Below are 26,482 nucleotides of genomic sequence, written 5' to 3'. Positions count from 1 at the left end.
AAGGTTTGATAGCAATTGTTTCTCTTTTCCTATCAAGTCAGATTAAAGTAGAATTGATCTTTTTCTTATTGTCGATTGTCTGTTTTAGGAGCACAGGCCTGCGTGCTGGCGTTTTCTACAGTTGACCGAGATTCATTTGAAGCTGTGGAATCATGGAAGAAAAAGGTAGTTTACTTATGGGAAATCATTTGAAATAAATTCTGGAGGAGTTACAAATTTAAAAAAGCAAACTGTAAGTCTGTAGCTGTGAAACAATGAAATACTAGTAACATTTTCATTGAATTGCAGTAGACATGGGTACAATTTCTTCCAGGTATAGGAAATGAACATCTTTCGATAAAATCTGGAGTTTGTGATACATTTATTGATTTCATGCACCTACCTATGCAGACAGGTACATATAGGTGTGGGACTGTCTTAATGACCCTATCATCCTCTAACAAATAAATACAACTGCAGCATGAGATGACTTAATATAGCAGTGTACAGAAGATAAAATTTGCCGTCCACAAACAGGGACTAGATATAGTGGACCAATTATAGTGACTGAAGTAACTTTGGCTGAAACATAGTATTTGTGGGACAAACAGATAAGTGGTGACTAGTTTGTATTTGTGGGACAAACAGATAAGTGGTGACTAGTTTGTATGAGGGACAAACAGATTAGTGGTGACTAGTTTGTATTTGTGGGACAAACAGATAAGTGGTGACTAGTTTGTATTTGTGGGACAAACAGATAAGTGGTGACTAGTTTGTATGTGTGGGACAAACAGATAAGTGGTGACTAGTTTGTATGTGTGGGACAAACAGATAAGTGGTGACTAGTTTGTATGTGTGGGACAAACAGATAAGTGGTGACTAGTTTGTATGAGAGACAAACAGATTAGTGGTGACAAGTTTGTATGTGGGACAAACAGATTAGTGATGACAAGTTTGTATGAGGGACAAACAGATTAGTGGTGACAAGTTTGTATGAGGGACAAACAGATTAGTGGTGGCTAGTTTGTATGTGGGACAAACAGATTAGTGGTGACTAGTTTGTATGTGTGGGACAAACAGATTAGTGGTGACAAGTTTGTATGTGGGACAAACAGATTAGTGATGACAAGTTTGTATGAGGGACAAACAGATTAGTGGTGACAAGTTTGTATGAGGGACAAACAGATTAGTGGTGGCTAGTTTGTATGTGGGACAAACAGATTAGTGGTGACTAGTTTGTATGTGTGGGACAAACAGATTAGTGGTGACAAGTTTGTATGAGGGACAAACAGATTAGTGATGGCTAGTTTGTATGAGGGACAAACAGATTAGTGATGGCTAGTTTGTATGTGGGACAAACAGATTAGTGGTGACTAGTTTGTATGTGTGGGACAAACAGATTAGTGATGGCTAGTTTGTATGAGGGACAAACAGATTAGTGATGGCTAGTTTGTATGAGGGACAAACAGATTAGTGGTGACAAGTTTGTATGAGGGACAAACAGATTAGTGATGACAAGTTTGTATGTTGGACAAACAGATTAGTGGTGGCAAGTTTGTATGAGGGACAAACAGATTAGTGGTGACAAGTTTGTATGAGGGACAAACAGATTAGTGATGACAAGTTTGTATGTTGGACAAACAGATTAGTGGTGGCAAGTTTGTATGAGGGACAAACAGATTAGTGGTGACAAGTTTGTATGAGGGACAAACAGATTAGTGGTGGCTAGTTTGTATGTGGGACAAACAGATTAGTGGTGACTAGTTTGTATGTGTGGGACAAACAGATTAGTGGTGACAAGTTTGTATGAGGGACAAACAGATTAGTGATGGCTAGTTTGTATGAGGGACAAACAGATTAGTGATGGCTAGTTTGTATGAGGGACAAACAGATTAGTGGTGACAAGTTTGTATGAGGGACAAACAGATTAGTGATGGCTAGTTTGTATGAGGGACAAACAGATTAGTGATGGCTAGTTTGTATGTGGGACAAACAGATTAGTGGTGACAAGTTTGTATGAGGGACAAACAGATTAGTGATGACAAGTTTGTATGTGGGACAAACAGATTAGTGGTGACAAGTTTGTATGAGGGACAAACAGATTAGTGGTGACAAGTTTGTATGTGGGACAAACAGATTAGTGGTGGCTAGTTTGTATGTGGGACAAACAGATTAGTGGTGGCTAGTTTGTATGTGGGACAAACAGATTAGTGTTGATTGGGTATTTGTACAAACAGATTAGTGGTGACTAGTTTGTATGTGGGACAAACAGATTAGTGGTGACTAGTTTGTATGTGGGGCAAACAGATTAGTGGTGACTAGTTTGTATCTGGGACAAACAGATTAGTGATGGCTAGTTTGTATGTGGGACAAACAGATTAGTGGTGATTGGGTATTGGTACAAACAGATTGATTCCTGTTTCTGTATTTTTTATCTACTGTCTGGTATCCATACCTTTGATTTAATCATTAATTTCCCTGTAATCACTATCTAACCTTGTCTACCTTTCAGGTTGAGGATGAGGTAGGGGAGATCGGGATGGTCATTATCCAGAATAAGATTGACCTAATCGATGACACAGTGGTGAATGAGTAAGTCAAGAACTATATAATGGTTGTCATTTGTATTCAAATTGTCATTGTAGATTTAACTATCTAAATCAACCAGTGAATTTAAAGTCATCAACAGGTTGATTCTGACCTTAATTCTATTGTACAAAAGGTATTTGTGTATTTCTGACTTTTCTTAAAACTGCCAAATTTTGGAATACATTTACATTTGTTGCAAAACTGAATCACATAAATAAAGATTAGGAACTATATAGTACAGGTTATCATATACACTATTGTTGCTACACAGAAGATGTTTTGAAATTGTTGCAGTGAAGAGGCAGAGGACCTAGCGAAGAGGCTGCGACTACGGTTCTACCGGACGTCGGTCAAGGAGAATCTCAATGTGGACGAGGGTGAGATATAGAGAGATAAGGGAGGGGTGGGAAAAGGGAAAAATGAGAGAGGGGATGGGAAGGGGAGGGGAGGAATGAGAGAGGTGTAGGGTAGGGGTGAGAGGTGCAGCGGAGGTGTGAGAGAGGTGAAGGGGAGGGGTGAGAAAGGTGCAAGGAAGGAGCGAGAGAAGAAAGGGACCAGGAAGGAGAGATGAGAGAAGGGAAGAATGGAGAGGGGCAGGGACTTTCACTACATTCTTACTGGGTGGACAAAGTTAACAGGTGGTGAAAATTCACATAAATCTTGCATTAGGACTGCTTTCTATATGAAGTTTATCTGTTAACATTCTAGTATCATCAACACTCTAACCTCAGTATTATGATTTCAGTTTTCCGGTACCTTTCCGAGAAGTATTTGGACCAAATCAATTGTGAAGTGGAAGAACCAGAGCCAAAAATCTCCATTGGACAAGGTATATTATCACCAACTGTATATATGACATTGTGAATGCATCACATTTATATCAGTACTAGCATTTACAACTGTTTTTGGTGTCATGTTGGCGTATTGTTGCTTAGATGGCTCAGAAGTCTGTAACACCTAACAAGGTAATATATATCTGTATGATTTGATGATGTTTTCTGTTTATCAAATTGCATGTCATTATATTAAGATTCGAATATATTAAAGTATGGTACATGTAGCTATATATATAGTTTGACTGTATTTTGTATTTTTACTTTATATTGTAGTTTATATGGTAGTTTTACTTTATATGGTAGTTTATATGGTAGTTTATATGGTAGGGTAGTTTATATGGTAGTTTATATGGTAGTTTATATGGTAGTTTTACTTTATATTGTAGTTTATATGGTAGTTTTACTTTATATTGTAGTTTATATGGTAGTTTTACTTTATAAGGAAGTTTTACTTTATATGGTAGTTTATATGGTAGTTTATATGGTAGTTAGTATGGTAGTTTATCTGGTAGTTTTACTTTTTATGGTAGTTTATATGGTAGTTTTACTTTATATGGTAGTTTATATAGTAGTTTTACTTGATAAGGTAGTTTATATGGTAGTTTATATGGTAGTTTTACTTTATATGGTAGTTTATATGGTAGTTTGTATGGTAGTTTATCTGGTAGTTTTTCTTTATATGGTAGTTTTACTTGATAAGGTAGTTTATATGGTAGTTTATATGGTAGTTTTACTTTATATGGTAGTTTGTATGGTAGTTTATCTGGTAGTTTTACTTTATATGGTAGTTTATAAGGTAGTTTTACTTTATATGGTAGTTTTACTTTATATGGTAGTTTATATGGTAGTTTATATGGTAGTTTAACTTTATATGGTAGTTTATATGGTAGTTTTACTTTATATGGTAGTTTTACTTTATATGGTAGTTTATATGGTAGTTTGTATGGTAGTTTATATGGTAGTTTTACTTTATATGGTAGTTTATATGGTAGTTTTACTTTATAGGGAAGTTTTACTTTATATGGTAGTTTATATGGTAGTTTTACTTTATATGGTAGTTTTACTTAATATGGTAGTTTATATGGTAGTTTTACTTTATAGGGAAGTTTTACATTATATGGTAGTTTATATGGTAGTTTTACTTTATATGGTAGTTTTACTTTATATGGTAGTTTATATGGTAGTTTGTATGGTAGTTTATATGGTAGTTTTACTTTATATGGTAGTTTATATGGTAGTTTTACTTTATATGGTAGTTTTACTTTATATGGTAGTTTATATGGTAGTTTTACTTTATATAGTAGTTTTACTTTATAGGGTAGTTTATATGGTAGTTTTACTTTATATAGTAGTTTTACTTTATAGGGAAGTTTTACATTATATGGTAGTTTATATGGTAGTTTTACTTTATATGGTAGTTTATATGGTAGTTTTACTTTATATGGTAGTTTATATGGTAGTTTTACTTTATAAGGAAGTTTATATGGTAGTTTATATGGTAGTTTTACTTTATATGGTAGTTTATATGGTAGTTTTACTTTATATGGTAGTTTTACTTTATATGGTAGTTTATATGGTAGTTTATATGGTAGTTTTACTTTATATGGTAGTTTATATGGTAGTTTTACTTTATATGGTAGTTTATATGGTAGTTTTACTTTATAAGGAAGTTTATATGGTAGTTTTACTTTATATGGTAGTTTATATGGTAGTTTTACTTTATAAGGAAGTTTATATGGTAGTTTTACTTTATATGGTAGTTTATATGGTAGTTTTACTTTATATGGTAGTTTTACTTTATATGGTAGTTTATATGGTAGTTTATATGGTAGTTTTACTTTATATGGTAGTTTTACTTTATATGGTAGTTTATATGGTAGTTTTACTTTATATGATAGTTTTGCTTAGCTCAGGTTTGTTTGTTTCAGGTTTAATGGATAGCGGAGGTATAACTAATCATTCCAGGGATAAAGACAGTTCAAAAAATAAAAACAAAAAAACTGGAAATGGTAAAGCTTCTCACAAACATCGATTTAAAATGCGAAACGGTGAGGATACCACAATTAAACTGGAACCCAGCAAACGGAGGACACAGGGCAAGAAAGCAATAGTGACTACAAAGTGTGTTATATTATAGAACCATGATTGTAAATGTTACTAAGGAAGTGATAGACCTATTGTACACCTGGAGTCTTCTGATCATGTGACTACATCCAGGAGCCAATCAAGAGAAGAGGTTCCTTCACAACGAGCTTCTGAAGTGTTCATTGTTTGTGGACCAGTAACTCTACTCACTGTTTTGTTTCAATGTATTTTGTGATTTGAAGTATGTAAAATGCTATAGGTATACGTACCGGTCGTAAAGTTCAAATTAAATAATGCTGTATGTAAAATGCTATAGGTACCGGTCATCAAGGTCAGATTAAATAATGCTGTGTGTAAAATGCTATAGATACCGGTCAATCAAGCTTGGATTAAATAATGCTGTGTGTAAAATGCTATAGATACCGGTCATCAAGGTCAGATTGAATAATGATTTGTTCAAGCAGATACCGGTCATCAAGGTCAGATTGAATAATGATTTGTTCAAGCAGATACCGGTCATCAAGGTCAGATTGAATAATGTTGTGCTTCAGGTCTTTTACAAAACATTTATTATCACATTCAGCAAATCATAGCATTGGACCAAATTGAATTTAAAAAAAACAACACAGACTTTAAGTAAAGTAGACAATATGTTCCCCTGTTAAAAAAGACAACATGTGAGACTAAATTCAAAATAACATTGGTTATATGAACAAGGTTACACTTGTGCCGTGTTATAAATTACATAAAATTGTACCTGCATAAAGTTCAGGGTGAAAAATAATGAGAATCTGAAAGACATTGTTTTCACCATCAGTCACAAAAAAACTACATGATCTTGCTGTCACTCTTCCCATGCCAACTTTTTGGCAATAGTTTTAGTTTGGTTTTAGTAAACCCCAAACTCAGCATTCTGACTTTGTGTGGTCAGAACAAGTCTTAATGAGACTGACAGATTTTACTCACTGAAAAAGTGTTCTTAACAAAATTTACCTTATATAATCACCCAAGTTGGAGTGTGTAAAATGCCAAAATTTTGTAGTTCCGAGCTTTAAAACAAAACTTACAAAAAGACAGCCTAACTTTCCATAATTGTGTTGCTTAAATAGTCAGGATTGATAATTACATTTCAGATTGTTAGTCACTTAATAAAGATAAATATTTGTGCCTAAACAGAAAGTTTGTTTTAGTAGAGAAAGAAAAAAAAGAAAGTAATATTACATAAAACAACATTTATCCAGTTTTAAATAGTTACCTTTTGTCAAATGTGTATCCGGCCATTTTCTTTGATTTTATACAGAATAAACAAACGTAAACAGAACTTGCCAGAAAATACAAACAAATCCTACCAATGATGTCTGTGCCATTATATACATAAACATGCTAGATAGCTAGGTTTTGTTGATTTCTAACATAGCCTGTAGGAGATGTGTATTCTTGCCTTTGTAAATAGTAACTTGTCCTAATGAACTAGCCACTAACTGTAACTGGTACGCCAGAATTTTTTTTTCAAAGTTAGCTATTACAAAATTATAGAATATTGTGTGTATGTCATTCCAACTCAGCTTTATCACTTAAAAATACTAGTTAATGCTAATGTGTAAATAGGTCCTGTGTTTCTTGTACTCGAGTACAGAATCTTGGATGATGTTAAGACCTGCTCAAATACAACTTTAAGCTGCTGATTAAGAACACAAGATTTCAAGGATTAATTATTAAACTGATGTTCAATCATGATCAGTTCATTGGTTACTGATATAAAATAGATTTATGTGATTGTGCCTTTCTTTCTGAAAAAAATGTATTGATGTTTTTTCAGTAGTTGACCGTCCATTCCAATAGGAATTTTACAGAATCTATGCAAAAAACATTTCTGTAAGATCTGATTTCTCTGTAGATCTCTATAGATATTATCTAATTGTTTACACGTTACGGCTATAATCTATGTGTTCCACTGAGGGTTTGCTACATAGTGCTCCAGTATACTGACAATGCTGATACACAAGGCTGTGGCCAAGATAGTTTGTAATTTTTACAGAGGCTTAAATCCTTATATATGTTTATTGTTGCTGTACTTAATGTAGACTATACAAACAAATATTTTACATTGCTGTAATTAATATACATTATACAAACATGTTTGATATTGCTGTAATTGATTTACATTATACAAACATGTTTCACATTGCTGTAATCAATGTACATTATACAAACATGTTTCACATTGCTGTAATTAATGTGCATTATACAAACATGTTTGGCATTGCTGTAATTGATGTACATTATACAAACATGTTTGGCATTGCTGTAATTGATTTACATTATACAAACATGTTTCCCATTGCTGTAATCAATGTACATTACAGTGATGTTTAAACTATTATCTACCAGACAGATTTCGAGTACTCATTTAGAACTGTCAAATACAATTTATACTAGACATTTTTAGGTACAAGTTACTGGTGATTTCTGCCAAAACCATTGAATTTGATCATGGTCCAGTTAGGACATTCTAGATTGTCTCCCCTGTCAGCCTTACATTGTAGAACGTGTGACGGTTATCTGCCCTTTGTATGATTGTACACAATGTTGTGTAAATGTTCTCGTTTACAATATTCTGAGATCTTATTACAAGGATTCCCTGTTTACTTGTACAACGTTTATAAAACCTAAAAGTGCAATATCTATTTTTGATCTGACACTGACTGATGGTAATATCAGTTTATTTTTTGTGTATTTTGTATCTCTGATCAAATGTTTTTATTTTCAATTTTAATTTTGGTATATATAATTCTGCACAGATTGTAGTGTATCTGTCTGCTTTGGTGAAATGTCATTATTTATAGTAGCTATCAAATGCCTGGTATTTTGTGAGAAAAATCATTTATAGGAAATTGAGTTAATTTCACGGTCGTTGTAGTTATCAAGTCATCAAATGAATGAACTTTTTTTTATTCTTCATAGGTGAATTCCTCATCTTTCATTTTAAGTGATATTTTAATTGAATCACAAACACCATAGTTCTGTATTGTGTATTTACATATGTGCATTGTCTGTACATGTACTGATGCATGTATTGTATATTGGTAAAGTCTAAACAGGATGAAGTTGTTACAGTCGGTGTAAGACTTTCAAGGACGCCAATATTCCAGGGAAATTCTGGCTAATGTTAGAAATATTTTGGATAAATTTGTAAACCTGGAAGTTATAAGTGAACCCGAGGGTATAGTAGGGACATATTTTACATTGACAAAGCAAACTTTTGTCTCCGACTTTCTTCCCTAAGGAGACTAAATATTAATGTAGTAATAATGCATGTGTTGTGAATAATGCATGTGTTGTGCTGTTACAGCTAGTTTTAAATATGCTTTTAGAAAAAAAGATGTCAGAATCAGTTAACGTTCTAGAGATATTGGTATATTGTTTACAGTCGTACATTCAAATGATCTGACAGCAGTTTTGGATGCTATGGCGACCTGATAAAGACAGTTACTATTGTGACAAGAGAGGTTGTGGTTGCTATGATGACTGACCCAAGAAGTTGTAGTTGTCATGATAACAAGAGAGATGTTTTAGTCCCTGTGATGACTTGACAAAATTTGTAGTTGCTATGGTGACAAGAGAAAGGGTGCAGTTGTTATGGTGATAAGAGAGAGGTATATAGTTTCTATGGTGACAAGAGGTTGTAGCTGCTTTAGTCTGTTCCTGTGACATGATACGGGGAAGTGTCTCAGCTGTGTAGGCATGTTAACAGTAGAACTGTAATTAATGGGAAAGGTTTTAAGGGTAAAATGAATAACATCTGCGTTTTAGTTTATCACAAATTTCAGTCGGTCTTATATTTTCCTTTGTGACTGTACAGTTGTAATTTTGTCATACCAATTTTTGTAGATCCATATTATCTGAGTGATTTTTATATGTAATAGAATGAAATAAACAATATGAACTCCATCTAAACTTTGTTTTTCTCTTTGTAAGAATGAACTGTTTTAACTGTTAGTACTACGCTTTAAACAGAAAACTTTAAATCCAAAAGGGGGCATTCTTAGTTCACCAATGATGTAATGTGAAGTGATAGGGGGCCATGAATCTGTTGTCAACATTTGTTAGCATCGTCTTCAGAACCCTAACACCCTACCATTTTGACATGTACATTGGTGGAATAAAGGACTGTCATATTTGATATGTTTGTAAAAATTCTTATCTGAACAATGTTATTTATAAATGGCATTTCCATAGTATGGCCCTAGTCAATGTAATTTGAAGTGTGCATGCATGGGCCTGATCAAGGTCATCAAGTGTATGACTCTTTACAAAGGTTAGAACTCTATAGAGTGAGACTGGAGACCTAATCGAATACACCAAACAATCATGTACATACTGACTGATGGATTAAGTAGAAAACCAATATAATAAAACCAACCATGATGATTTAGAAAAACAACATTTATTTTATAACAGACGTGTACATGTACATCGCCTCAGTATTTTCTGGTAACTTGTAAAATTAAAAACTTTGGCATATTAAGCAATTACAAAGATTAGGCATCGTAGGTTGAATAATAACTAAAATATTACCTACAAAAGGTCTTTGAGCACATAAGGATTTTCAGGATTGTTGCTACAAATATACATATTAAGCTTTCAAAAAAAAAGTAACCTGCAGCCATCATCTACAAAAAAAATTCTCTTTACAAAGTGAGTGTGGATCCTAAAAACAAAAAGTGTCTGAGCAGGCACTCCTCATCAGATACAGGTATACTCATCCTCAGGTAACCACTAAATATAAACAGCTACTCGTCAGTGTATGAGTGTACACTCCTCGTCAGGTGTACTCGTCCTCGGGTAACTACTAAATATAAACAACTACTCGTCAGTGTTTGAGTGTACACTCCTCGCCAGGTGTACTCGTCCTCAGGTAACTACTAAATATAAACAACTACTCGTCAGTGTTTGAGTGTCCACTCCTCGCCAGGTGTACTCGTCCTCAGGTAACTACTAAATATAAACAACTACTCGTCAGTGTTTGAGTGTCCACTCCTCGCCAGGTGTACTCGTCCTCATGTAACTACTAAATATAGACACCAACTCGTCAGTGTTTGAGTGTACACTCCTTGTCGGGTGTACTAATCCTCGGGTAACTACTAAATATAAACAACTACCCGTCAGTGTTTGAGTGTCCACTCCTCGTCGGGTGTACTAATTCTCGGGTAACCACTAAATATAAACAACTACTCGTCAGTGTTTGAGTGTGCATGCTAGTCCCATTTCTGAACTGGTATTTTGAAATCATCTACAACAATATTGTAAACTTTTATTACTGAACTGATGATTCTGATGTTCTTTAATACAGTAATGTTTTCTTACTGCATTGATGGTTCTTACCTTGATTATAATTAGGGTTTTATTACTGAAATGATGGTTCTGTTCTACATCATAACTACAGTTTTATTACTGAATTGTCAATTGATGGTTCTGATCTAATACTGTAATTAATAACAAAATAAAACACATATACTGTTTTGATATAGTAATTAGTATTAATGATAATTCATACCCACTCCTAATTATGTCAGACTAATTGCCTTTTCACCTGCTGTGTATACATAAACAAACCACAGCCCTAGTGTTTGATAAAGACCAGACATGATGGACGCCATGCAATCTGGTATATATGTTTAGTAATGGCTTGACGTGATATGGAGGGAGATTTTTTTGAAAAATGTGAGATTTTGTCTCACGTTGCGTGAGACAGGTCTTCGTGGGAGAAAGCTTTCAATATCGTGAGTCTCCCATCGAGGACGTGAGAAGTGGCAACCCTGTACCTATATTGATGCTTTTGAAACTTCTTTATTGGCTGATCATTCATACATTTACGAATCAATGATCATTCATACATTTACGAATCAATCTTCATAATTACTACTGATTTCATTTTCAAGTATATAATTAATGATCCCTGTAATGAATTCAATTTTAGGATTGATACATATTTGACCATTCACAACACCTACATACTCTACATTAATTAGCTTATCAAATCATTCCCATAACCAATATACAATGAACACATAAAACATAATGCATTGAACATCAAACCGCGATCTACTGTCTTACTGTCTTGGGTTAAGACTAATCCATAAATTACTCTAAATTCACAAGTGATCAGCTATTAGAGATATGGACTCCTCAAGACTCCTATATCGCCACTGATATTAATATAATATCGGTCACCATTTCGTTAATAGCGTCATGTGACTATACCTGAAATGTTGTGTGTTTAAGTCAAGTAATACATACCTGAGTACAGGCTAACTCACACATATAGTAAGTTGACAAATGTGAACTTTCCATGTGCCTTTATGTTTGAAGAGGGAGTTGAGTGGAGGTTTTCCAAATCCATTTATTTTGACATACATGCTCGACTTCTGACATTTCTACAGATGTATATCTACAGTCAGCAATACTGAGATGTCATATAAAAGTACATTCTAAACATGTCTGAATTTAAAAGTAATAGTTGCCTAGCAGATTTGCTTGTGATTATGCCATATGCTAAATAATCAACAGAAATGGATGCCATCTAGAGTTGTGATTTTTGTACAAATATTCGCAAGGAATTTAGATTCACTATTGATTCTCCTCGCTTCTTAACATGAAGATAAAACCCACATGAAATATAAGCGATTTACAGTATATGCTGTTGGAAGGTTCAGAAGTGGCCCCGAGCCCCCCTCTACATCAGTACACTATGATGTTGGAAGGCTCAGAAGTGGCCCCCAGCCCCCCTCTACATCAGTACACTATGATGTTGGAAGGCTCAGAAGTGGCCCCCAGCCCCCCTCTACATCAGTACACTATGATGTTGGAAGGCTCAGAAGTGGCCCCGAGCCCCCCTCTACATCAGTAGACTATGATGTTGGAAGGTTCAGAAGTGGCCCCCAGCCCCCCTCAGTATGATGTTGGAAGGTTCAGAAGTGGCCCCCAGCCCCCCTCTACATCAGTACACTATGATGTTGGAAATCAAACAATATCCAATTTTCAGCCAATCTGAAAGTTCATTTGTTTTTTTGTGGTGAAATCTTGAAAAACAAGAGTTATACATTATGTATATCACCTTGGATTCACAAACACATATTTGTTTTTTTTTAATTCACCTTGATTGCGTTTTAAAAACGGAAGAGAAAACTCCACAACAAAGAAAATAGAAAATAAAAGAACAATTTATAAGGCAAACAGTTTCCCCAACTCATTTGAGAACCATATATATAACTAACAGTATAACAAGGAATTATAGTATTTTTAACAATGAATGACAATGTAAATGTTACTATACTGATCTAAGAATGAAGTAGCTTTATAACACCTGGTTACTTTTACTGAGTTTCTGTAGTAACCTTTGTAGCCTACACTTCACTTTCTTTTGATCATCAACAGTACAGCCCAGGATGGAGCCTTGGAATCGTTGGTCTATACTTCCCGTAGGTTCTGCTAGACAAGCATTCAGGTAAGCTTCAGTTCTCCTAATGGCCTTCTCTGCTGAACATGCACATAGATCTTCCAGCTGCTGCAACAACTCATTAACATGCATCAGTGCACTCTCCTGGGATTCATTTCTAGGTGTTGTTACCCCAACCTCAACTGTCAAACAGCGACAAACAAGTCGTTCTGCCAGAGCTTCAATTTCATCTCTTTCATCTGTGAAGAAACAATACAATCAAGTGCATCTTAAAATCTTAAGACATTTGCAAGAAAACCATGCAAAGTGATGTCATATCATAGATTCTGACTGTAAAGAAATACAGTTACTGTTAATCCAATATCCATCAATAAACTTGTGCCAAGGCTGTGACATACTACCATCAGGTCATTCAATGTCCTGGTACTTGCTGTTCTCTGCCTGATGCTCGGCACTGACAGGGTTACACAAGGACACATCACTAGCCCACTGACAGGGTTACACAAGGACACATCACTAGCCCACTGACAGGGTTACACAAGGACACATCACTAACCCACTGACAGGGTTACACAAGGACACATCACTAGCCCACTGACGGGGTTACACAAGGACACATCACTAGCCCACTGACAGGGTTACAAAAGTACACATCACTAGCCCACTGACAGGGTTACACAAGGACACATCACTAACCCACTGACAGGGTTACAAAAGGACACACCACTAGCCCACTGACAGGGTTACACCAGGATACATCACTAGCCCACTGACAGGGTTACACAAGGATACATCACTAGCCCACTGACAGGGTTACACAAGGACACATCACTAACCCACTGACAGGGTTACAAAAGGACACACCACTAGCCCACTGACAGGGTTACACCAGGATACATCACTAGCCCACTGACAGGGTTACACAAGGATACATCACTAGCCCACTGACAGGGTTACACAAGGATACATCACTAGCCCACTGACAGGGTTACACAAGTACACATCACTAGCCCACTGACAGGGTTACACAAGGACACATCACTAACCCACTGACATTGTTACACAAGTACACATCACTAGCCCACTGACAGGGTTACAAAAGGACACAACACTAGCCCACTGACAGGGTTACAAAAGGACACATCACTAGCCCACTGACGGGGTTACACAAGGACACATCACTAACCCACTGACAGGGTTACAAAAGGACACATCACTAGCCCACTGACAGGGTTACAAAAGGACACATCACTAGCCCACTGACGGGGTTACACAAGGACACATCACTAACCCACTGACGGGGTTACAAAAGGACACATCACTAGCCCACTGACAAGGTTACACAAGGACACATCACTAGCCCACTGACAAGGTTACACAAGGACACATCACTAACCTACTGACCAGGATACACAAGGACACATCACTAGCCCACTGACAAGGTCACTCAAGGACACATCACTAGCCCACTGATAGGGTTACACACGGACACATCACTAACCCACTGACAGGGTTACACGAGGACACATCATTAACCCACTGACAGGGTTACACAAGGACACATCAATAGCCCACACACAGGGTTACACAAGGACACATCACTAGCCCACTGACAGGGTTACACGAGGACACATCACTAGCCCACTGACGGGGTTACACAAGGACACATCACTAACCCACTGACAGGGTTACAAAAGGACACATCACTAGCCCACTGACAGGGTTACAAAAGGACACATCACTAGCCCACTGACGGGGTTACACAAGGACACATCACTAACCCACTGACGGGGTTACAAAAGGACACATCACTAGCCCACTGACAAGGTTACACAAGGACACATCACTAGCCCACTGACAAGGTTACACAAGGACACATCACTAACCTACTGACCAGGATACACAAGGACACATCACTAGCCCACTGACAGGGTTACACAAGGACACATCACTAGCCCACTGACAGGGTTACACACGGACACATCACTAACCCACTGACAGGGTTACACGAGGACACATCATTAACCCACTGACAGGGTTACACAAGGACACATCAATAGCCCACACAAAGGGTTACACAAGGACACATCACTAGCCCACTGACAGGGTTACACGAGGACACATCACTAGCCCACTGACAGGGTTACACAAGGACACATCACTAACCCAATGACAGGGTTACACACTGACAGGGTTACACAGGGACACATCAATAGCCCACTGACAGGGTAACAAAAGTACACACCACTAGCCCACTGACAGGGTTACACAAGGACACAGCACTAGCCCACTGACAGGGTTACACAAGGACACATCACTATTCCACTGACAGGGTTACACAAGGACACATCACTAACCCACTGACGGGGATACACAAGTAAACATCACTAGCCCACTGACAGGGTTACACAAGGACACATCACTACCCCACTGACAGGGTTACACAAGGACACATCACTAGCCCACTGACAGGGTTACACAAGGACACATCACTAGCCCACTGACAAGGTCACACAAGGACACATCACTAGCCCACTGACAGGGTTACACACGGACACATCACTAACCCACTGACAGGGTTACACGAGGACACATCATTAACCCACTGACAGGGTTACACAAGGACACATCAATAGCCCACACACAGGGTTACACAAGGACACATCACTAGCCCACTGACAGGGTTACACGAGGACACATCACTAGCCCACTGACAGGGTTACACAAGGACACATCACTAACCCACTGACAGGGTTAAACAAGGACACATCACTAACCCAATGACAGGGTTACACACTGACAGGGTTACACAGGGACACATCAATAGCCCACTGACAGGGTTACAAAAGTACACACCACTAGCCCACTGACAGGGTTACACAAGGACACAGCACTAGCCCACTGACAGGGTTACACAAGGACACATCACTATTCCATTGACAGGGTTACACAAGGACACATCACTAACCCACTGACGGGGATACACAAGTAAACATCACTAGCCCACTGACAGGGTTACACAAGGACACATCACTACCCCACTGACAGGGTTACACAAGGACACATCACTAGCCCACTGACAGGGTTACAAAAGGACACATCACTAGCCCACTGACGGGGTTACACAAGGACACATCACTAACCCACTGACGGGGTTACAAAAGGACACATCACTAACCTACTGACCGGGATACACAAGGACAAATCACTAGCCCACTGACAGGGTTACACAAGGACACATCACTAGCCCACTGACAGGGTTACACACGGACACATCACTAACCCACTGACAGGGTTACACGAGGACACATCATTAATCCACTGACAGGGTTACACAAGGACACATCAATAGCCCACACACAGGGTTACACAAGGACACATCACTAGCCCACTGACAGGGTTACACGAGGACACATCACTAGCCCACTGACAGGGTTACACAAGGACACATCACTAACCCACTGACAGGGTTAAACAAGGACACATCACTAACCCAATGACAGGGTTACACACTGACAGGGTTACACAGGGACACATCAATAGCCCACTGACAGGGTTACAAAAGTACACACCACTAGCCCACTGACAGGGTTGCACAAGGACACAGCACTAGCCCACTGACAGGGTTACACAAGGACACATCACTATTCCACTGACAGGGTTACACAAGGACACATCACTAACCCACTGACGGGGATACACAAGTAAACATCACTAGCCCACTGACAGGGTTACACAAGGACACATCACTACCCCACTGACAGGGTTACACAAGGACACATCACTAGCCCACTGACAGGGTTACACAAGGACACATCACTAGCCCACTGACAAGGTCACACAAGGACACATCACTAGCCCACTGACAGGGTTACACAAGGACACATCACTAGCCCACTGACAGGGTTACACACGGACACATCACTAACCCACTGACAGGGTTACACGAGGACACATCATTAACCCACTGACAGGGTTACACAAGGACACATCAATAGCCCACACACAGGGTTACACAAGGACACATCACTAGCCCACTGACAGGGTTACACGAGGACACATCACTAGCCCACTGACAGGGTTACACAAGGACACATCACTAACCCACTGACAGGGTTAAACAAGGACACATCACTAACCCAATGACAGGGTTACACACTGACAGGGTTACACAGGGACACATCAATAGCCCACTGACAGGGTTACAAAAGTACACACCACTAGCCCACTGACAGGGTTACACAAGGACACAGCACTAGCCCACTGACAGGGTTACACAAGGACACATCACTATTCCATTGACAGGGTTACACAAGGACACATCACTAACCCACTGACGGGGATACACAAGTAAACATCACTAGCCCACTGACAGGGTTACACAAGGACACATCACTACCCCACTGACAGGGTTACACAAGGACACATCACTAGCCCACTGACAGGGTAACACAAGGACACATCACTTGCCCACTGACAAGGTCACACAAGGACACATCACTAGCCCACTGACAGGGTTACACAAGGACACATCACTAGCCCACCGACGGGGTTACACAAGGACACATCACTAACCCACTGATGGGGATACACAAGGACACATCACTAGCCCACTGACAGGGTTTCATGAGGACACATCACTAGCCCACTGACAGGGTTACACAGGTAAACATCACTAGCCCACTGACGGGGTTACACAAGGACACATCACTAACCCACTGACAGGGTTACAAAAGGACACATCACTAGCCCACTGATGGGGTTACAAAAGGACACATCACTAGCCCACTGACAAGGTTACACAAAGACACATCACTAGCCCACTGACAAGGTTACACAAGGACACATCACTAGCCGACTGACAGGGTTACACACGGACACATCACTAGCCCACTGACAGGGTTACACAAGGACATATCACTACCCCACTGACAGGGTTACACAAGGACACATCACTAGCCGACTGACAGGGTTACACACGGACACATCACTAACCCACTGACAGGGTTACACGAGGACACATCATTAACCCACTGACAGGGTTACACAAGGACACATCAATAGCCCACACACAGGGTTACACAAGGACACATCACTAGCCCACTGACAGGGTTACACAAGGACACATCACTAGCCCACTGACAGGGTTACACAAGGACATATCACTACCCCACTGACAGGGTTACACAAGGACACATCACTAGCCCACTGACAGGGTTACACAAGGACACATCACTAGCCCACTGACAAGGTCACACAAGGACACATCACTAGCCCACTGACAGGGTTACACAAGGACACATCACTAGCCCACTGACGGGGTTACACAAGGACACATCACTAACCCACTGACGGGGATACACAAGGACACATCACTAGCCCACTGACAGGGTTTCATGAGGACACATCACTAGCCCACTGACAGGGTTACACAGGTAAACATCACTAGCCCACTGACGGGGTTACACAAGGACACATCACTAACCCACTGACAGGGTTACAAAAGGACACATCACTAGCCCACTGATGGGGTTACAAAAGGACACATCACTAGCCCACTGACAAGGTTACACAAGGACACATCACTAGCCCACTGACAAGGTTACACAAGGACACATCACTTACCCACTGACCGGGATACACAAGGACAAATCACTAGCCCACTGACAGGGTTACACAAGGACACATCACTAGCCGACTGACAGGGTTACACACGGACACATCACTAACCCACTGACGGGGTTACACGAGGACACATCATTAACCCACTGACAGGGTTACACAAGGACACATCAATAGCCCACACACAGGGTTACACAAGGACACATCACTAGCCCACTGACAGGGTTACACAAGGACACATCACTAGCCCACTGACAGGGTTACACAAGGACACATCACTAGCCCACTGACAGGGTTACACAAGGACACAGCACTAGCCCACTGACAGGGTTACACAAGGACACATCACTATTCCACTGACAGGGTTACACAAGGACACATCACTAACCCACTGACAGGGATACACAAGTAAACATCACTAGCCCACTGACAGGGTTACACAAGGACACATCACTACCCCACTGACAGGGTTACACAAGGACACATCACTAGCCCACTGACAGGGTTACACAAGGACACATCACTAGCCCACTGACAAGGTCACACAAGGACACATCACTAGCCCACTGACAGGGTTACACAAGGACACATCACTAGCCCACTGACGGGGTTACACAAGGACACATCACTAGCCCACTGACGGGGATACACAAGGACACATCACTAGCCCACTGACAGGGTTACACAAGGACACATCACTAACCCACTGACAGGGATACACAAGTAAACATCACTAGCCCACTGACAGGGTTACACAAGGACACATCACTACCCCACTGACAGGGTTACACACTGACAGGGTTACACAGGGACACATCAATAGCCCACTGACAGGGTTACAAAAGTACACACCACTAGCCCACTGACAGGGTTACACAAGGACACAGCACTAGCCCACTGACAGGGTTACACAAGGACACATCACTATTCCATTGACAGGGTTACACAAGGACACATCACTAACCCACTGACGGGGATACACAAGTAAACATCACTAGCCCACTGACAGGGTTACACAAGGACACATCACTACCCCACTGACAGGGTTACACAAGGACACATCACTAGCCCACTGACAGGGTTACACAAGGACACATCACTTGCCCACTGACAAGGTCACACAAGGACACATCACTAGCCCACTGACAGGGTTACACAAGGACACATCACTAGCCCACCGACGGGGTTACACAAGGACACATCACTAACCCACTGACGGGGATACACAAGGACACATCACTAGCCCACTGACAGGGTTTCATGAGGACACATCACTAGCCCACTGACAGGGTTACACAGGTAAACATCACTAGCCCACTGACGGGGTTACACAAGGACACATCACTAACCCACTGACAGGGTTACAAAAGGACACATCACTAGCCCACTGATGGGGTTACAAAAGGACACATCACTAGCCCACTGACAAGGTTACACAAAGACACATCACTAGCCCACTGACAAGGTTACACAAGGACACATCACTTACCCACTGACCGGGATACACAAGGACAAATCACTAGCCCACTGACAGGGTTACACAAGGACACATCACTAGCCGACTGACAGGGTTACACACGGACACATCACTAACCCACTGACAGGGTTACACGAGGATACATCATTAACCCACTGACAGGGTTACACAAGGACACATCAATAGCCCACACACAGGGTTACACAAGGACACATCACTAGCCCACTGACAGGGTTACACAAGGACACATCACTAGCCCACTGACAGGGTTACACAAGGACATATCACTACCCCACTGACAGGGTTACACAAGGACACATCACTAGCCCACTGACAGGGTTACACAAGGACACATCACTAGCCCACTGACAAGGTCACACAAGGACACATCACTAGCCCACTGACAGGGTTACACAAGGACACATCACTAGCCCACTGACGGGGTTACACAAGGACACATCACTAACCCACTGACGGGGATACACAAGGACACATCACTAGCCCACTGACAGGGTTTCATGAGGACACATCACTAGCCCACTGACAGGGTTACACAGGTAAACATCACTAGCCCACTGACGGGGTTACACAAGGACACATCACTAACCCACTGACAGGGTTACAAAAGGACACATCACTAGCCCACTGATGGGGTTACAAAAGGACACATCACTAGCCCACTGACAAGGTTACACAAGGACACATCACTAGCCCACTGACAAGGTTACACAAGGACACATCACTTACCCACTGACCGGGATACACAAGGACAAATCACTAGCCCACTGACAGGGTTACACAAGGACACATCACTAGCCGACTGACAGGGTTACACACGGACACATCACTAACCCACTGACAGGGTTACACGAGGACACATCATTAACCCACTGACAGGGTTACACAAGGACACATCAATAGCCCACACACAGGGTTACACAAGGACACATCACTAGCCCACTGACAGGGTTACACAAGGACACATCACTAGCCCACTGACAGGGTTACACAAGGACATATCACTAGCCCACTGACAGGGTTACACAAGGACACAGCACTAGCCCACTGACAGGGTTACACAAGGACACATCACTATTCCACTGACAGGGTTACACAAGGACACATCACTAACCCACTGACAGGGATACACAAGTAAACATCACTAGCCCACTGACAGGGTTACACAAGGACACATCACTACCCCACTGACAGGGTTACACAAGGACACATCACTAGCCCACTGACAGGGTTACACAAGGACACATCACTAGCCCACTGACAAGGTCACACAAGGACACATCACTAGCCCACTGACAGGGTTACACAAGGACACATCACTAGCCCACTGACGGGGTTACACAAGGACACATCACTAGCCCACTGACGGGGATACACAAGGACACATCACTAGCCCACTGACAGGGTTACACAAGGACACATCACTAACCCACTGACAGGGATACACAAGTAAACATCACTAGCCCACTGACAGGGTTACACAAGGACACATCACTACCCCACTGACAGGGTTACACAAGGACACATCACTAGCCCACTGACAGGGTTACACAAGGACACATCACTAGCCCACTGACAGGGTTACACAAGGACACATCACTAGCCCACTGACAGGGTTACACAAGGACACATCACTAGCCCACTGACAGGGTTACACAAGGACACATCACTAGCCCACTGACAAGGTCACACAAGGACACATCACTAGCCCACTGACAGGGTTACACAAGGACACATCACTAGCCCACTGACAGGGTTACACACGGACACATCACTAACCCACTGACAGGGTTACACGAGGACACATCATTAACCCACTGACAGGGTTACACAAGGACACATCAATAGCCCACACACAGGGTTACACAAGGACACATCACTAGCCCACTGACAGGGTTACACGAGGACACATCACTAGCCCACTGACAGGGTTACACAAGGACACATCACTAACCCAATGACAGGGTTACACACTGACAGGGTTACACAGGGACACATCAATAGCCCACTGACAGGGTTACAAAAGTACACACCACTAGCCCACTGACAGGGTTACACAAGGACACAGCACTAGCCCACTGACAGGGTTACACAAGGACACATCACTATTCCACTGACAGGGTTACACAAGGACACATCACTAACCCACTGACGGGGATACACAAGTAAACATCACTAGCCCACTGACAGGGTTACACAAGGACACATCACTACCCCACTGACAGGGTTACACAAGGACACATCACTAGCCCACTGACAGGGTTACACAAGGACACATCACTAGCCCACTGACAAGATCACACAAGGACACATCACTAGCCCACTGACAGGGTTACACAAGGACACATCACTAGCCCACTGACGGGGTTACACAAGGACACATCACTAACCCACTGACGGGGATACACAAGGACACATCACTAGCTCACTGACAGGGTTTCATGAGGACACATCACTAGCCCACTGACAGGGTTACACAGGTAAACATCACTAGCCCACTGACGGGGTTACACAAGGACACATCACTAACCCACTGACAGGGTTACAAAAGGACACATCACTAGCCCACTGATGGGGTTACAAAAGGACACATCACTAGCCCACTGACAAGGTTACACAAGGACACATCACTAGCCCACTGACAAGGTTACACAAGGACACATCACTTACCCACTGACCGGGATACACAAGGACAAATCACTAGCCCACTGACAGGGTTACACAAGGACACATCACTAGTCGACTGACAGGGTTACACACGGACACATCACTAACCCACTGACAGGGTTACACGAGGACACATCATTAACCCACTGACAGGGTTACACAAGGACACATCAATAGCCCACACAAAGGGTTACACAAGGACACATCACTAGCCCACTGACAGGGTTACACAAGGACACATCACTAGCCCACTGACAGGGTTACACAAGGACATATCACTAGCCCACTGACAGGGTTACACAAGGACACAGCACTAGCCCACTGACAGGGTTACACAAGGACACATCACTATTCCACTGACAGGGTTACACAAGGACACATCACTAACCCACTGACAGGGATACACAAGTAAACATCACTAGCCGACTGACAGGGTTACACAAGGACACATCACTACCCCACTGACAGGGTTACACAAGGACACATCACTACCCCACTGACAGGGTTACACAAGGACACATCACTAGCCCACTGACAAGGTCACACAAGGACACATCACTAGCCCACTGACAGGGTTACACAAGGACACATCACTAGCCCACTGACGGGGTTACACAAGGACACATCACTAGCCCACTGACGGGGATACACAAGGACACATCACTAGCCCACTGACAGGGTTACACAAGTAAACATCACTAGCCCACTGACAGGGTTACACAAGGACACATCACTAGCCCACTGACAGGGTTACACAAGGACACATCACTAGCCCACTGACAGGGTTTCATGAGGACACATCACTAGCCCACTGACAGGGTTACACAAGTAAACATCACTAGCCCACTGACAGGGTTACACAAGGACACATCACTAGCCCACTGACAGGGTTACACAAGGACACATCACTAGCCCACTGACAGGGTTACACAAGGACACATCACTAGCCCACTGACAGGGTTACACAAGGACACATCACTAGCCCACTGACAGGGTTACACAAGTAAACATCACTAGCCCACTGACAGGGTTACACAAGGACACATCACTAGCCCACTGACAGGGTTACACAAGGACACATCACTAGCCCACTGACAGGGTTTCATGAGGACACATCACTAGCCCACTGACAGGGTTACACAAGGACACATCACTAGCCCACTGACAGGATTACACAAGGACACATCACTAGCCCACTGACAGGGTTACACAAGGACACATCACTAGCCCACTGACAGGGTTACACAAGGACACATCACTAACCCAATGACAGGGTTACACACTGACAGGGTTACACAAGGACACATCACTAGCCCACTGACAGGATTACACGAGGACACATCACTACCCCACTGACAGGGTTACACAAGGACACATCACTAGCCCACTGACAGGGTTACACAAGGACACATCACTAGCCCACTGACAGGGTTACACAAGGACACATCACTAGCCCACTGACGGGGACACACAAATAAACATCAATAGCCCACTGACAGGGTTACACAGGGACATATCAATAGCCCACTGACGGGGTTACACAAGGACACATCAATAGCCTACTGAGAGCCCCTGTCGTAGTTGGCTTTCATCCTGGACTTATATTGATAGCATCTTGTGTTTCCCGAGTAGAACGATACATATTCGGGGTTCCCATATTGATGGTTTATAACATCCGTTTAGCCCCCGACTTTCCCCTGCTCAAATTTTCACACTGTATACCCCCCATTTTGTAACTAACCACCTGATTTAAAATGCAATGGACTGAAAAAATGTATTGTGTTTCAATTCTAAGATAGCTTAAACCAAATAAACTTAGTAAGTTAGTTTCTAAAACCTGTTATATTTAATGCAAGAATACAATTTTTTACATTTTAAAGCTGGTAGGCTATATGAAAATAGATGTACTTTTTTTCTTTTTGCTCCATTGTGCCCTGATTTTGACAAGTATCTAGCATAAAGCATGGGATGATATGAAGGGATAGACCATCAATTTGGGACTAAATTGCAGTTTTGGGTAAGTGTGGCACCATATATATTTATGTATATTGCCTGGCCAGGTTGTCGCATATTATGCATCTCATTTATACATAAATGTAAGGTAGATGTTATGTCAGGCCCAATTTTATTTTATCTGTATCAAAATCTTATTATTCTTAGTGACATGGAATGGTGTCGGAGAATTCCACGTTTTCATATAACAGTTATGCTAGCAGTGCTCTCTAACCCCACACCAGATATGGTAAGGCCAAACTCGGGCTACACTGCAGTATCCTGTCCTATTAGGCTGTTTAATTTGAGGAGATTCCCTAACCTGTTGTTAAGATTTTCCTAGTATATATATATATAGAGATATGGTATATGATATGGTATAGAGTGGGGATACGTAATTTGGCACACTTTCAGTATGTATCTAAATACATTTACATCAAATTAATTTCAAATCGAAAAAGAATACCTCACTTTGTGTGATATACAATTGCTTTAAAACATACAAGTGTGTAGCCTGATGAGCATACATGTATCACTGCACACGGGAGCTGTTGTTAACTTGTGTTTATTTCTGGATTTGAAGACATCCGGGAACATAATTTTGCACACCCATATAACTTCTTTCATTCTGCTGGTAAAAATAGTTTTCAGCCATTTTTTAGATAAACATCACCATAAACTAAGATTAAGCCCAATGGCAAGATTAAAATAATCTTTAAAAACAAAAAAAATGTAAAATTGGAAAGTGTCAATTTACCGGCAATTTTGCTTTAAAGAATTTCCTTTCCCTACAAAGGTCACGCGCCGAAAATGACGGGGTGTCTGCAGGTCAGTGCTGTTATTAGTAAAATGACGGGGTGTCTGCAGGTCAGTGCTGTTATTAGTTATACTTGGTGGATTTGTATTCTGTTTTTATCTTATTCTGATCAAATGATATTTTCCTTAAATATTTACAAGTGCACACACATCCCAATTCACAAATGGGATTATCTTACAAAAAATATTTGATCATTTGGTATCAATTTTATCAGAAGAGAGTTGTATATATATGCATATGTAGCAGGCCGGGGGCGAACACATTTGAAGGAGGAAGTAGTATAGCAGGCCGGGTTGTAAGTGTAAATACTGTACATAGTTGTATGGTCGCCTTCTACCTTCCGGCCAGGGGGAATTTCCCTTTAGCTCAGTCGGTAGAGCGGCGGGCCAGTAAGCCGAGGGTCGCGGGTTCGATCCCGGCTGGCTGCACACTACTACTCCTTGAACTTTTACACATATATCTATTATCTATACAGCTGCTATATGCTTTACAAATTGGTCAAGCATATCTAGATAATAGATATGCATATATAACTTTTCTTCTACAGAAAATAGCTTATAGCAATTCGTCCTATATGTCAATTACCTTCTGTAAATTCAATATTTGTATCGTTATCCTGTATTCGCTGTAACTCCTGTAGCAGAACACACTTTTCTTGTTCTATTTCAAGCGCACGTTCTCGAAGCTTCTCAACTCTACTTTCAATTGAATATAAGTGACCAACAATCGTATTTCGGTCAGCCTCCTCTACTGGTGACATGTTCATGTGTTCAAATTGTGTATCCTCTTTCCGAGGTGAAGAAGATTCCGCCCCTAAATTAGGGACTTTTTCTAAGTTTGACATGTTGTTTTCGTTCACGACCGCCATATCATTTGTAATTTTTCTACCTCCTCGAGCGAAAGAGTGTTCATCTATGTTAACGTCAAGCTTTGAACGCCAT

The 26,482-nt window shown here is 41.1% G+C and overlaps 2 protein-coding genes across 6 annotated transcripts in view; one reads left to right on the top strand and one right to left on the bottom strand.

Annotated features, from left to right (window-relative positions):
* Nucleotides 1-9,440, top strand: part of LOC117325377 (ras-related protein Rab-23-like) — a 33,038-nt gene extending 23,598 nt beyond the window's left edge. For all 5 annotated transcript variants that reach the window (XM_033881545.1, XM_033881546.1, XM_033881549.1 and 2 more), the window contains 5 exons: nt 89-165; nt 2,492-2,571; nt 2,863-2,945; nt 3,314-3,397; nt 5,333-9,440. In XM_033881545.1, the coding sequence (XP_033737436.1) occupies nt 89-165; nt 2,492-2,571; nt 2,863-2,945; nt 3,314-3,397; nt 5,333-5,541 (533 nt within the window). In that variant the 3' untranslated portion in view covers nt 5,542-9,440. The remainder of the gene's footprint in view (nt 1-88; nt 166-2,491; nt 2,572-2,862; nt 2,946-3,313; nt 3,398-5,332) is intronic.
* A 3,253-nt stretch (nt 9,441-12,693) lies between these two features.
* LOC117325375 (BAG family molecular chaperone regulator 2-like) lies at nt 12,694-26,446 on the bottom strand. The gene is made up of 2 exons (XM_033881543.1): nt 26,127-26,446; nt 12,694-13,187 (listed from the first exon to the last, which is right to left on the bottom strand). Exons 1-2 carry the CDS (start codon nt 26,407-26,409, stop codon nt 12,847-12,849), a joined length of 624 nt encoding a protein of 207 aa, XP_033737434.1. The 5' UTR covers nt 26,410-26,446; the 3' UTR covers nt 12,694-12,846.
* Nucleotides 26,447-26,482: the final 36 nt, after the last annotated feature.

This window comes from Pecten maximus, chromosome 4, assembly GCF_902652985.1.
Source record: "Pecten maximus chromosome 4, xPecMax1.1, whole genome shotgun sequence".
NCBI lineage: Eukaryota > Metazoa > Mollusca > Bivalvia > Pectinida > Pectinidae > Pecten > Pecten maximus.
This window is presented reverse-complemented; position numbering and strand designations above follow the sequence as displayed.